Genomic DNA, 14,925 nt, shown 5'->3' on the forward strand with positions numbered 1-14,925 from the left:
ATCAGATTCCCTGTATTTTCACATCATCTTTTATATCCTCTGCATTGAGAGGAACTGGTGCAAACACCACTGCTTTTACACTACTACACTACTGTAGTCCGCATTGCACCTTGAATTTTATTTTTATTTATTGCATCTAGTTTATATGTGTAGGACTACAGATGGAAAAAAGTGTTTTGCTAAATCTGGTGCAACCATGTTTTCATTTCTTGTAAATTAATAATATCATTGCACACTGTTTTCTTATAAATCAAATAAACTAAACTAAACTTAGCTGCCTGTTTTTGGTGATACACAAGTTGTGGCTAATTGGGCAGAGTTAGTGTATGTTCAATGAATGCACATCAGAATTAGATTCTGGTTGTTGCATTAACAGACATCCGAGACCTTTCAAAGCCTTAATGAAATCCAAGTGTGGTTAAAATGTGAATGAAATAAAATAGTTGAACCGTAGTGTGCAGTTATCTGCTTTTTGAAACTATGTACACTTCATCTCCCAGATGATTTGGAGCTGTAAGGTGAGCTCTCTGGTACAAGCTATTTGCTGCTTTGCTCACCATAATCATGACTGGCAAGGTGACAATAAATGAAAAGAAGGATTGGGTTAAAAAAAAATATGGTTAACACTTATATGATTATTATAAATTTTTCTTTGTTCTTTTCTTTGCTGTTTGTAAGACATTCACAGCAGTGTCATATGCCTGAGCCAATTTCAATATCATTAATTTAATGAGCCCATGCTTTGTCCTTGTTCCACTGTTTTGCAGTCGCCTTGATGCGAACCACATCACCGCGGTCCCAGACGACAGTTTCGAAGGCCTTCAGCAGCTGCGCCACCTCTGGCTGGATGATAACAACCTGACGGAGGTCCCTGTCGGTTCTCTGAGACACCAGGCGAATCTTCAGGCTCTAACGTTAGCGCTCAACCGGATCCTGCACATACCAGACAACGCCTTTGCCAACCTCACCAGTCTAGTCGTGCTGTAAGTAATATCGAGCTACTGTTTTAATTGGGGTTTGTAATAAAAATCTGCAGTGTTAAAGTACAAATATTCGCTGTTTACCTAATGTTTTTGGCCAGATGGCCTTTGCCACAGTGTGCAGGGTGGATAAAAGAGACCATAGGCACCAAAGCATCTAGTGCAGTGTGTTTGATTTTCTAGTCGTGAAGCCATCATTAATCCCTTCAGTCTTCTACATACTGTGGCATTTAATTAATCAGGGTTTTTAGTGAGCTGTCATTTAAAAGCTACAGTACTGAGTGATAAACAGTTTTAGAGTCATTAAAGCGACCTTTCCCAGACAGCCAGGAGAACTTTGCATGCAGTCTTATTAGACCTATACGCTAAATAACTCAGCAGGAACAACCTGCTGGTGTACTTTTTTAAAACCTTAATTAACCAGGCGCACTGACTGAGAACATTCTCGTGTTGACTAAAATGACCCGAGGGAGTAACTGAAGAAGTGAAAGTCACTGGGTGTAAAGTAGAATCAGGATATTTCTCAAGTTCAGAGCCAACACATGCAAATTCTCTGCAGCGTGAGCAGACAGTAATAGTCAGATGTTTCGTGGTGTGTAATGAGTGGAGGGACTTTTTTTTTGTATAACTTGAAAATGGCCTCCCTGTCTGACTGAAGGTTACCATCTAGTTAGTAAAATATGAACACACTGCTCGTGCTCTGCTCTGAATAAAAGAAGCTGTGATTCCTGTTTAGCTTCTCATGCATCATATGCATTATTCTGTCACCACAAATCAATGCAAAGTACCTCTCCTTGTTTCCTGCTCTGGCTCTGAATGTCTCCTCTGTGCGACTGCAAATCAGATTCCAAACACAAACATGCTGTAGTATTTATTTCCACAGCTTACAGTTAATAAGTCAACAAAACGGGATGCTGCTCATGCCCTGCTGCGTTTTTGCATACACGCACTTTTGCAGTGAAATGTGCCACTGGGGTTTGAATTTGAATGTTAACGACACTTTGAAAAAGTTTCTCAACTCTGAGCGTTAATGTAAAATCTAGATTATCTTGTTCTATTATGCATGGGAGGGAAACGCTAAAACCTTCCATGAGAGGAACTCGTGCAAACATGTGGTGCATTAGGAATCCGAGGGATTGATCCAAATTGTTATATATTCACGCAAACACACGCTGACACACACATTGGGTGGTATTGCTGCAGGGTTAGTATAAACACGTCAGCATAAACAGGAAGAAAAGACCTTGAATCTATTAGGCAAGGAAAGCCTTCTGCACACACACATAAAGCACAGACACCTGATTCACAAATCACAGCCTGCCGCTTGGAGATTATTTGTGGAACATCTTACAAAAGCTGCAAAACCAGACTGGAATAAAACCCATGATGAGTGTGGAGGACCATTTTGAATCTGTCAAGGTATGAAAAACTCACAAATGTGTGTAAAACTGCTTTTGCTTCTCCAGACATCTTCACAACAACAGAATTAAAGAGATAGGAGACAACTGTTTCGCTGGACTCGTGAATCTGGAGACGCTGTAAGTGCACAGTCATACAGTAGTTAACGTGTGTGTGTATGTGTGTCGGTCTGAGTGTGTTTGTGCTGGTGTTTGTGTGTGCTAACAGCTCCCCCACCCACCTCTGCCCTGGTTCTCCAGACATCATTGTGTCCACTTCCTCCTTTAATTGCTCTAGGATAAATAGAGCAAAGTACATGATGCTTATCAAATCTGCCCTCCCACTGCTCACTTCCTCCTGCCACAGTCATGAAAAATCTTTTAGTGACAGCCTGACCTAATGGCAACCAGTTACTGTACAACACACAGACCTTTACAGCTTTTACAGACCATTGGGATGTTTTTTTTTTTTTAATTTTTACAGTGGGCTCTGATTCCTGTTTAACAATGGACCAAAGAGTCAGTTGTTCATTAGTTATTGTAGCTTAAAGGAACACTGTGGGATTTTCCCCAAAAACAATGTACAGATTCATATGAAAGTCATTCCTCTTAATCATCACTGACTGTGTGACCCACTAGAAATGTATGGTGGTGTGTTTATCTGCAGAAGCTCCACCCTCTGTCTATATTTTCATCTCATTTTGCTGTGGTTGTGACGTTCCAGGGCACAGCGCACAGGTGAGGTCGGGACTTTGTAAAGAGGTAGCGACCTGGTGCCAACTGTTAGCAGCACGCACCTAAGAGAAAGCTACAAAAATGGCTGACACAGTGCTGAAAAAAAATGCAAATATAGCGGGGCTATAGCAAGCAGCTTTCACTTTCCCTGACGATACTGTTTACAAACAGTAGCGATTCCTGCGTAGTATCCCGTAACCCATTAAGAGCGGATGCAACATATCCAGCCAGCGCTGCTAGCTGTTGTATTATTAGGACTTTAACGATGCTAGTTATCCTGGTTAATGGTAATTAGTGCGTGACTTGGTGCTGACAGTAAAAGAGAGGACCAGATAATGATACTTAATTGAAGACATTCTTGTCTGAATGCACCATTAATGAGTTGGCTGCAAACGGATGGATTTGTTACATCAAATTAAAGCAAATAGCGCTGACTTCCTGTGTCCCTCTCCGTCTCATCCCAGAGATCTTAACTTCAACAACCTGATGGTTTTTCCCAAAGCAATAGAGGCCCTGCCCAAACTCAAGGAACTGTGAGTATCTGTCGTACTTTTTTTTGTGTGTGTGTGTGTGTCATTTAAAAAAGACAAATATCTGACAAATTAGCTCTGAAGTACGTCAGAGGAAACTAGAGCGCACATGCAGAGTAGCAAATTGTTGTAGTCAGAAATGTGTGAGATATTAAAGTGTCTGTTGTGTTACACAGGCTGTCTGCAGGTCCTTATAAAGTCATCAAATGTCTTAAATTCAGTTTTAGAAACGTAAGACCTCACTAATTCAAATGAAAGACTATTTAATGACTTTGAGACCTTAATCACTACAAACATTTTATCTAATTTCATCCATCTTTTGATTTCTTTTTGTCAAAATGAGTCAGGCTCTCTTTTCTGAAAGTCCACGTCTGATGTTACAAATCTTTAAACCTACCTCTGACTCTAACACTGTCTTTTTACTTATGTTTGCACTTATGTGTTGGAAAAATGTCATGTAACTCACTCTAATAACCATATTCCTACATAAAAACCTATATCTGCGCCGAACCATATATACATACTACTTACCTTTATGTTTCCTGCAGTGCTTAAAGAAGAAAAACATGACATGCTCACAAATCAGTTGTAAAAATTTGGTGTAAAATGATCTTGAAAAGGTCTTAGGAAGCATTAAATAAGGTTTAGGGTCTAAGGTTCTGTAGCAGACACCTGTAGTTGACACCTGGTTGAACTGTCTCTCTGTTGTTTGCCTTTTGCATTGTTATTTCTATTCTTAGATTTGCATACATTACTTAATTGACTTATTTGAGGTGTCATTTTAAGCAAATTGTCCTCACACTGTTTCCTTGATATTCCCCCTGCAGCGGGTTCCACAGCAACGATATTGCCTCCATACCTGAAGGGGCCTTCCATAACAACCCCCTGCTGCGAACCATGTAAGGTCAAACTCATTGACACTGCTTAGAAACAGACACAGCACACTAATAAGTCACATTTGTACAAATGCTGCCGTGCACAGTACACAGTGTGCTTTCTGTTGCGCAAGCATACAGTATCAGCTGACAGTGAGGCCTCAGTAAATGAATGTCCAGAAGATGGTGCCATTCTCGCATAGTAAATGATTTTGGTTTGATCTCTCCCCCTCTGCTCCTGCTGCCCTGCCAGACATCTTTATGACAACCCTCTGTCCTTCGTGGGCGCTACAGCTTTCCAGAATCTGTCTGACCTGCACTCCCTGTAAGTCCCGCTGTCAGGCACGACTCCTGACTCAGCAGTGTTAACAACTTTTGTGACTCAAACACTTAAAATGTACCATTGATGTGTGTTTAAAAAGAACCCTGTGTCTTGTTTCATCCACTACGATTGGTGCTTTGCTGTTTCGTGACTTTGTGATTTTACTATTCGTCACCGTGTGTGTTTCAGGATGCTGCGTGGGGCCAGCATGATGCAGGACTTCCCCATCCTTACGTCGACTAATAACCTTGAGAGTCTGTGAGTGAACTTGAATGTAGCATCTGTTCCTGCTTGTGCTTTTGTGCATCTCAGGAGTGACTGTTGAGGTTTTTTCATTTCCAGGACACTGTCGGGAACCAAGATATCGTCCATCCCCGCTGATCTGTGCGAGGATCTCAAGTTGCTTCGGACGCTGTAAGGGATTTTCCCTTTCCTGACACCTGCAGTAGTGCTTAAAATATACATCTTCTACTAATATTTATACTTACTATGGTTTTAAAACTGTATTTGGATTCCCGTTCAAAAATGTGGCAGAGGTATAGAGAAATTCTTTGTAGACTAATTATATCTTACAGAGTGGAGCATGATTAACGACCCAACTTTTGTCTTTATTCATCATTTTAAAAAGCTCCAGTTGTCAAATTGTTAAAACTGTTTGTTCTCCTCCATCAGAGACCTGTCCTACAACGAGATCAAGGAGCTACCATCTCTCCAGGGCTGCGTCCGGCTGCAGGAGATGTGAGTGTTGGACATGTAGAAGTCAGTTCACAAATCATTTCAGACATAGATTGGAAATCTTAAAGACAGATTGTGTTGTAAAATTAAAAAAATACTGTAACAATGAACAGTTATGGTAATAAAGGTGTTTTTTTTGCTTGTTTATAATCTGTTAAATTCCTGTTTTCCCTCTACAGAAGCTTCCAGCACAACCATATTCAACAAATTGATAGGGACACTTTCCAAAGTCTGTCTGCTCTCCGTTTACTGTAAGTCCACTCAGTCACACACACACACACACACAGGATGCTGTAAAAGCAAATGTTGTATGGCTTGATTGTGTGCGTTGTGATTTTACACAGAGACCTGAGCAGAAACGAAATCCGAGTTATCCATAGAGATGCGTTCCTCACCCTCACTGCTCTCAACAATCTGTGAGTGTGACCTGTGGTATTATTCCACCACCTCTTATCATCTTAGCCACATGTCATCGTTTGGTTTGACTGACTGTGTTGTACAGAATCAAATTAATTGTGCATTTCTTTTGCAGGGATCTGAGCATGAACTCTCTGACTGTGATTCCGACAGCTGGACTGAGCTCACTCAGTCAGTTGAAACTCTCGGGGAACCCGCAGATGAAAAATGTGCTGACTGCGAAAAACCTGCCCAAACTCAGGTGAGGAAGAACTTCTGTGTGTCGTCTGCTGTCAGGGTTTGTTATCTGACGTGTTTTGTGTAAGTGCAACTTCCCGACTTCGATTTCTGGGGACCTTTGATTCATGTGATGCTTCACCTCTGTCAGTTATCTACTGTCACGGCCGAAATACATAGGGCACGGACACAAGGCCTCATGTAGGCAGGGTGGAGCGGGCTGTCTTACCTGCTATACAGACTCCATCTCTGTGGTGTGTGGTCGCTGCCAGTGTCACTTTGTGCATATTGAGTTTCGCCAGTTGTCTATGCAGGGTTTGGAGGTGTGAGCTTTATTAACTGGCACTGAATTAATCAACAGGATCGTTTAAAGACAGCATGCATTGATTTGATTGATTTACTTTAATGTGAAATGTACAAACACACACAAGGTTGCGCTGTTGATTCACATTGCCTCTCATTTGAACCATTTTTAAACAGATTGTTCTCATTTTTTACACAGCGCTTTATAGTTTTATCTGTTGGAGGACCACAGAGCAGCGTGCAGAGAAGAAGAGAATAGACCAGTTTCGTAAAAGTCAGTGTAGCAGCTTTAGTTTATTATAACGGACACGCTCTGCTGCAGGCATGCTGCGGCAGACGTGCCATGTCGAGACCGTATCTCTCCCATATTTTGGTCGTCTGTCTCTAATACAGGCACAAAATATCCCCAGTATTTAAGTACTGTAATACTTAGAGTCAGAGGCTGTGCTAGCTTGGACCTCTGGGTTCGCTGCCAAATGCTTTGTGTTGAGGTGATATTTCAGGCTTGAAGTACTCTGATGGTACAAAAATTCCTTACAGCAGAAATTTCAGAGAACGATGCTCCTATCAACAGTTCCATCTGGGCCTTTTTATTAAATATAAATGTTCCATTCACGGGTCCAAGCAGCGTCGTCTTGTCTGCCTCCATCATGTGACAAAGCCACTGTGGCCTTCAGTGACGCTCTGGGGCAAAGGGCACCACAGTACACTTTTTTTTTAATTGCATTATTTTCTCTGTGATTAAATAATCAAAATTAACGCAGTATTTTGGCAGCCCTACCCAAAATAAATATTTTAAAACATTTTACCCGTAATTATTGTGATTTGTCAAAAGGTACTATAAAAGAAAAATCAAGCTATATTAAAATAAAAATATTTATTTAAAAATATTTATCACGTCTGCCTCCATCATGTGAAAAAGCCCCTGTGGTATACTACATACTGATGTAGAAAACATGACGTACACACTGCGCTGCACAGTCTCAGACCCAGCAGCTGAGTTGTTAATCAGAAGAGCAGCTGAACTGGAAACCCTCACTAACTTTGTAAACAAAACAAATTGGACTGATCCTGTAGTGAACAAAAACGTCCATTACAGGATCTACACTACAGATAATATATCTCTCTTCCTGTGTTTCTCCAGCTGTTGTGATTATATGTATGTGACAGACCGACAGAAACAAACTCCTCCTCTTCTCTTACATTTAATGAGAAAGCCAGCTGAGTCTGTTTTCTCCACTGTTGCAAACATCCAAATATTATTGAAAAAAATCAAAAGGGCCAAATATTTGCAGACAAACACGTTATTTATGCTTTCCCCACTGAGGTATTAAGATCCGGGACCATCTGTATTATCAACACTGGACCAACACTGGAGCAGGACGCTCACAGCCTCTCTAAATGATTGTTTGTCCGCAGGTCCATCTCTGTCCCGTACGCCTACCAGTGCTGTGCATTCGTCGGATGTGACTCAATGAGTTCTTCTGAGGAAAATGACGTAAAGAAATCTACAGGTGGGAATGCTGCTGTCAGAGCCTTGTTGACATGTTAGCTAAACTTGTTTTATTTTATTTACATAAAAGCAACTAAAATTACCGTCAGAGTGTTTTACATCAGCCTCGGGTTACATGAGCATGCTAACAGCATTCTTTACTGCCAGACCACCAGATATCAGATGTAGATGTGAGACATGGAACGAGTTTTTCATCCACTCTGCCTGTAGCTTGCATGCTTGCTCTAAATACTCAGATTGTGTAGTGCAGATGTACAGGGAACAATTACAGTGTGTTTTACTGCATTAAATAGCTTAAACTCAACATTTTACATACTATTTTTTTTTTTCCTCATGAAAAATATAAATTTAAATGAAACTTGATTAAAATTTAGAAGAGATTTGTGCACATGGGCTGATTAATGTGATCTATAGACTAGTGGTTCCCAACTGGTCCAGCCATGGGCTCCAGATTTCTCCTCAGTCATCAGTTCAGGGTCCACGCAGCTGATTACATTTGGCGCCATACCTGCGTTTGGTCGTGTGGTCGAGCTAGCTTGCTGTGTCTGTTAAGTAGCTGTCTGTTAGTCACTCACTCTACAGCAGGAAACGGCACTTCAAAATAAAAGCTCTGAGGCGGAAATCCACTGTACTTCAAAATTAGGTGTGTTTTTTGCAGCTTGACACACTTGCGGTCGATTCAGAATAGACCTGCGACCCACTATCGGACCATGACCCACTATCAAAATCCAGGACCATCATGTCCAACATTCACTTCAGTTTTCTGAAACAGGTGTTTGCTTCAGATGGAGGTCTTCAGTTTGTAAAATAAAAAAAACAAAGATACTTACCATCCTTTTATTTGTCTTTACCATATGTTTGTGTACAGTAACAGAACATGAATTTCAGGTTCTGGAAGATGTTACGCTAATTTTCTTGGACAGTTAAGTCTTAAATAATTACCTTAAACTGCTGATGATTGATATATAGCTAAAACAAGAATTTGGAAAGTCAAACAAAAGCCCTTGTCGGCATTCTTCCTGCTGCTTCCTGCTGCATTTCTAACGCTAAATATTTTTTCCTAGGTGGGGAGGATGTGGAAAGAATCTCAATGATTATGCATTGCTCACCTTCACCAGGTAAGCATTAAACTTTTTATATCTTTCGTTGTGCGTGTGTACAAATGTTTACAAGTGTTGAAATAATAAAAAAATTAAAAAACTTTTGAGCAACCGCATTGTTTCTGTCCTCAGGAGCATTCAAGCCTTGTGAGCACCTGCTGGGTAATTGGATGATCCGTCTGACGGTCTGGTTCATCTGCCTGGTGTCGCTGGTTTTTAACAGCCTGGTGCTGGTGGCCACCTTCTCCCCAACACAACGAGCCGCAGGACATTCCCACTCCCTCACTCCGTCTCTGTCCCCAGCCCGGCTACTGATGGGGCTTCTGGCCCTGGCCAACCTGCTCACAGGCCTGTATGTCGGCGTGCTGACCGTGCTGGACGTGGCCACCTGGGGCTCGTTCGCTGAGTTCGGAGTGTGGTGGGAGATGGGACCTGGCTGTCAGGTCACAGGAGCTCTGGCCGTCTTCTCGTCAGAGTGGGCGGTCTTGTTACTCTCGCTGGCAGCCGTGGAGCGCAGCGTGGCCGTGCGGACGATTCTCGGGAAGGTGATGATGTCACCCAGGAGGAACGGCGGCAGCCACCGTGGATGCTGGAGAGGAGATCGACGCTTCAGCATCGCTGCCGGACTGCTGGGGCTGCTGGCTGCTGCAGGAGCCTGCCTGCCTCTGCTGACCTCCAGTGACCAGTCTGCGTCTCCTCTCTGCCTGCCCTTCGCTGGCGGAGAGAGTCCCGCTCTGAGTGTTACAGTCATTCTGGTGCTGCTCAACGCGCTGGCTTACCTGTTCACTGCAGCCGTGTACACCCAGCTGTACTGCCACCTGGGCAGGGTGGAGCTGGCTGATCCGGAGCAGACAGGTGCCCTGCGACACGTAGCCTGGCTCATCTTCACCAACTGCATCTTCTTCTGCCCCGTGGCAGCGTTCTCCTTTGCCCCTCTCTTAACTGGCTCTACAGCCGGCGGCCCAGAGATCGCCAAGTCTATCACCCTCATTTTCTTCCCCCTGCCTGCGTGCCTGAACCCAGTGCTGTACGTGTTCTTCAGCCCGGCCTTCAGGGAGGACTGGCTGAGACTACGCGGCCGTGGAGGACTGACCAGGGAGGTGAAGGCTGGTGCTGAAAGTCACGGAGATGATGGTGGCGGTGGGTCAGAGCTCACGGACAGTGGCTCCTCCACCCACCTGGGCTTTGACTGTGGGGTGTACTCACAGCTCTGTGGAGAGACAGTTGTATGCGAGCAGTGCGAAGCTGCGCTGCATGCCAGGACCTGCTCCTCTCCCACGTCCTCCACAGTCTGTAGACACTTGGTGAAGTCACACAGCTGTCCCACCCTCCTGGCGGGAGCTGCAGTGTGCCAGCGCGCCGAGGGGTTTTGGGCAGACAGCGGCACACCCTCTGCTCAGTCTGAGTACGCAGACGAGGGGGACTCGTTTGTGTCGGACAGTTCAGACCAGGTTCAGGCCTGCGGCAGAGCCTGCTTCTGTCAGAGCAGAGGCCTTCCTCTGGTACACTACTCATACAACATACCTCGAGTCAAGGACTAAGGATGCTTCAGAGCTCCAGTACGTCTGTGTGCACAGATTTCTCTGTCATGTGAATTTAGATGCTACAAGAGTATATAAACATTTTTATATCAAACAACAAAATGTGCCAACTACCCTGCTAACAGACCATTCAGCAAGCACTTAAAATTACTGTGTAAACAGAGATGCAACCAATCATTTAAAGGGAACTTGGTATGCTTTTTGAACTTGGAGACCATTTCCAAGTGAGCTGAACTGAGCACGTCACATCACGTTACAAGCTGGTCAATACAGGATCTCGCAAAGGAAAAATCTTGCCACCAGTGCCTGCCTCTCGCTTTTGGTTGGATCTCACGATGTTGCGAGCCTCATTGTATGTGTCAAAGATTTTGAGATTTCTCTGTTTTACCTGAACTTATAAGCTTTTTTTCCGATTTTAATTGTTACACATCTTTGTCAATTTTTAAAGCTTCTCCACAGCAACTGTTGATTTTATACTTTGATTTTTTTTTTTACATAAATGTAGCAAATGTAATAATCATGCTAGACTTTTCTATGTGAATGTAACTTTCAGGTGGTCTTCACCTAACCAGAGGGGGATAATGTAACGTCAGCAATAACTTCTGCCCTGCCTGCCTGTGATCGTAACCAGCGTGAGAGTGGTATAAAGTAAATGCCAGTCTATAATAAACACGTCTTTGCTTTAAGTTACTAAGACTACGAATGTGATAAAAGTAGCAGATATCACTGTTATAGCAACAGCTGTTCTTGGTGGTGGTGAGAGATGTTATTTATTGTTTGAGCAGCAGGGTGAGGATGGAGACAATTTTCAGGTGGCCTTTGAATGATGAAAATACAATGTAACCCAAGCATTCACCAAAACAACAGCACTTCTCTTTGTTTAAGTCTTCACAGAAAAGTGCACAGGTTGTTCTTGTTATTAGTCTGAAGGATAAATCCAGTTATTTTTAAATGTGGGCCTTATTTTCTGAGTTTGTGCCATCATGCTGTTTGATTTGGGTCTTTTTTTCTTAATTGCAGAGCTGCATGTTCTACTTATGGTCGGGCCAAGTAACACATCAAACCCTACAAACATTTCCTTTTCAGTACAGCAGCATTTGAATAATTAAATAAGAACTGCTTTTATCAGCACTTCAAATTATTTTGGGTCGACGGTACAATTGTTGACTCATTGCTCTGTTAAATACAGTGTGTTTAATTAATGTGAAGTGTTTCCAACTGCGATCAAAAGAAACAGTCTTGCCAACAGTAAGATGAGAAGATCAATACCCCTCATCATGTACCTGAACGCAGCTTTGAAGCTACAGCTAGCAGCTGGTTAGCGTATTAGCATGGAGACTGAATGCAGAGGGAAACAGCTAGCCTGTTTAATCTGTTCAAAAACTGAAGGATTAAACAAATTAGACACAACATATTCATAAGTGAGCGTTAGATGTGCTGGAGGGCAGATTATGTTACCTTCAGTCGGAGTAAGGCTAGCTGTTTCCCCCTGTTTCCAGTAAGCTAAAATAATCTAAGCTGAGCTAAGCTAACTGGCTAATGGCCCTAGCTCCATATTTAGCATGCAGGTCAGAGAGTGGCGTCACATTTCTCATGTAACTCTTAGCATGAACAAAAATATTTCCCAAAATGTCACTTTAAAAAAATACAGTTAACGCTGGTTTTATTTTAATCACAAATTGTAAAAGTTGGTCGACCAACAAGCTACAAACAGGAAATCCCCAAAATCTAAATCAACTGTATTCACATAAGTCGAATTGACGAGCAGAGTGATAGCTGCTGTGCGTTTCTGGTTGATTTCAAACATATCATTAAATATAATTTGGCCTGTGAGCGACAAGTTAAACACACGAATACCGTCCAAGTTAAATGCGTGAATGTAATCCCACTCTTCCACTTCTTCCAACATGATGTGAACGCAGCACAAGACTGGCAGCCAGCTGAGTCAACAACAAAGCAAAAGCAAAGCGGTGCCAAAGCGAATGTGAGCTGGACTATTATAATTGAAACGTGGGCGGATTATTGTTGAAACCACAGATATTTAAAAACAAGTATCTGCAGTGTGGATCTTTTGGGTGTCAAGGTACTATACAGCTCTGCAGTGAAATGCATGATGGTATGAAAGTATGAAAATAAGGTCCATGTTGAAAATAAGAGGAGTTATCTTGAAGCTAATTCACTGCCTCTGGTGTCTTTGCAATTTATACACACTCACTGTTTGTTCATTTCAGCCTGTTTCATTGTATGTGTCATCAGAAGAGCATTATCATATTGTAACGCAGATGTCTTTTCACCCTGAGAGCTGACCTGAGTGAGACTGTGTGTGATGAGGGACTGACTGATGTTTGGTGTGCTGGAGCATGACTGTACACATTAAGGTGGATACACCCTCAGAGCGTGTATCCACAAGTGCGCGTCATGTGAGTGCTCAGGAATTTAGGCAATGTAGGGAAACGTTTTCTCCCACCAGCAAGACATTCTTGTGTCCTTATAGTGCACCATTTAATTTTAATCTTTTTAATTTTTTTTTTTTTTTTTTTTTTTAATTTCCATATAGGCATTTGTCTCGACCGGGTGTGTAAATTTTTGCACCATCCAAAATGTCCGATGATTGTTTGTCCCATCTGGTGAAAATGTACAAATCTTTTAGTAGGTTTTTTTTTTTTTTTGTATTTGTATGTAAATTATTTGACAAGAAAACAAGTAATCAAGAATGGGATGCTAACTAAGGAAGCTACCTCCTCGACTGTAGTGGCTACCAGCAGTGCTTTGTAAAAGAAAAGTCTGTTTTTCGTCTGTTTTTCTTTTTGTTTGCATTCTTAGCTTTATGTCAACATGTGGTTGTACATCATCATTTTAGATAAGTGCAAATTGTGGGAGGAATCTATGTACTGTATACTGTGATTTATTTTTTTTTAACCAAACTATAAACTATGAATTTTTTTTTTTTTTTTGTTTTATCTTTTATAGATTCAAACTTGCAGAATAATACAGATTATAAAAAGAATCTCACTTTAATTTCAGTTCAAATTAAAAATTGTGTTTGTAGTTTTTCATGTGAGATCTCCCCAAGTTGTTTTATTCTGTTCAAGTAGAAAAATAATTCTATAAATTGTGAATGAATAAAATTGGAAGATCACAACTACTTTTATTTACCTTTGTGTTAAAATTAAAACACTGCAGCGATCATTGTCCGTATCAAAAAATTTATCATATGCCTGACATTACTGTACTTGTTACCTTGTTTGAAACTTGTCATATCACCTTTCTAATGCAGCTTTGCCACTTCTAAATCATTGCACATATTGATTTCTGACTGGAGATAATATAAAAAATTCTGTTCATTGCAATATGTCATAGAAAGGTCAGATCCTCTAAAATGAAAATACTGACTAAAATCCTACACATTTGTCTCCCAGCAGATTTCTTCATTGAACTCTGAGCATCAGTCTGACAGGCTATATGGAGGCCTCATAGGTCATTCTTTAATCACACTGCTGGAGGTGTCTTCAGCCAGCTGTCCAATCAAAAGAGAGTTTACTACAGTGATGAACTAGGTTTGAACAAGAACAACAAAGTGCCCAACAAACTATTTACTGAGAGCCTCTCACCCTCAGCCAGAGCTACAGGAAGTACCCTCTGCCTGTCCATTTTAGGAACTAGATACTGATTACTGTGATATAAATAAACAGTAGATTGATTACACAGGAAGGTTGGGGTAAGGACGTGATGGGGTGGTTGCCTGGCAACAATAAAAAGGCACAGCAAGCATTTTTTTTTTTACTAGTGGCTGTCAAAAGAAAAAGAAGCAGTACTGTGTGCCTAAGACCCACAGTAGATCAGGGCCTTAGTTTTGGTTAATGGTCTAGTGTGTAGGATTTAGTGGCATCTAGTGGTGAGGTTGCAGATTGCAACCAACTGAAACTTGTCCCATGTACCAAGCATGTAGAAGAACTATGGTGACAAACGCAAAATTGTGAATGGCCCTATCTAGAGCCAGTGTTTGATTTGTTCCTTCTGGGCTACTGTAGAAGCAACATGTCAGACTCCGTGGAAGAGGACCCGCTTAGTATGTAGATATAAATGTGTAATTTTAAGGTAACAAAAACACGATTCTGAGTTCCAGGTGATTATAAACTCATGAAAAGATGGTTATGAATATTTTATACTTCCTATCCCCCTAAATTTTACACACATATGACCTTAAAGTACATGATGATGCTAATACTTTCACCCAAGTAACATTCTGACTGCATGACTT

At 41.7% G+C, this 14,925-nt stretch overlaps 1 protein-coding gene across 1 annotated transcript in view; it reads left to right on the forward strand.

The window, feature by feature from the left end:
* lgr4 (leucine-rich repeat containing G protein-coupled receptor 4) overlaps window positions 1-13,801 on the forward strand; it is a 37,806-nt gene extending 24,005 nt beyond the window's left edge. Inside the window, exons 5-18 of the mRNA XM_033627698.2 lie at window positions 768-983; window positions 2,447-2,518; window positions 3,577-3,645; window positions 4,470-4,541; window positions 4,771-4,842; window positions 5,029-5,097; window positions 5,182-5,253; window positions 5,512-5,577; window positions 5,754-5,825; window positions 5,919-5,990; window positions 6,107-6,232; window positions 7,930-8,024; window positions 9,088-9,141; window positions 9,256-13,801. Coding sequence (XP_033483589.2) covers window positions 768-983; window positions 2,447-2,518; window positions 3,577-3,645; window positions 4,470-4,541; window positions 4,771-4,842; window positions 5,029-5,097; window positions 5,182-5,253; window positions 5,512-5,577; window positions 5,754-5,825; window positions 5,919-5,990; window positions 6,107-6,232; window positions 7,930-8,024; window positions 9,088-9,141; window positions 9,256-10,664 — 2,536 coding nt within the window. The 3' untranslated portion in view covers window positions 10,665-13,801. The remainder of the gene's footprint in view (window positions 1-767; window positions 984-2,446; window positions 2,519-3,576; window positions 3,646-4,469; window positions 4,542-4,770; window positions 4,843-5,028; window positions 5,098-5,181; window positions 5,254-5,511; window positions 5,578-5,753; window positions 5,826-5,918; window positions 5,991-6,106; window positions 6,233-7,929; window positions 8,025-9,087; window positions 9,142-9,255) is intronic.
* Window positions 13,802-14,925: the final 1,124 nt, after the last annotated feature.

This window comes from Epinephelus lanceolatus, chromosome 2 (genome assembly GCF_041903045.1).
Source record: "Epinephelus lanceolatus isolate andai-2023 chromosome 2, ASM4190304v1, whole genome shotgun sequence".
In the NCBI taxonomy this organism is placed as follows: Eukaryota; Metazoa; Chordata; class Actinopteri; order Perciformes; family Serranidae; genus Epinephelus; species Epinephelus lanceolatus.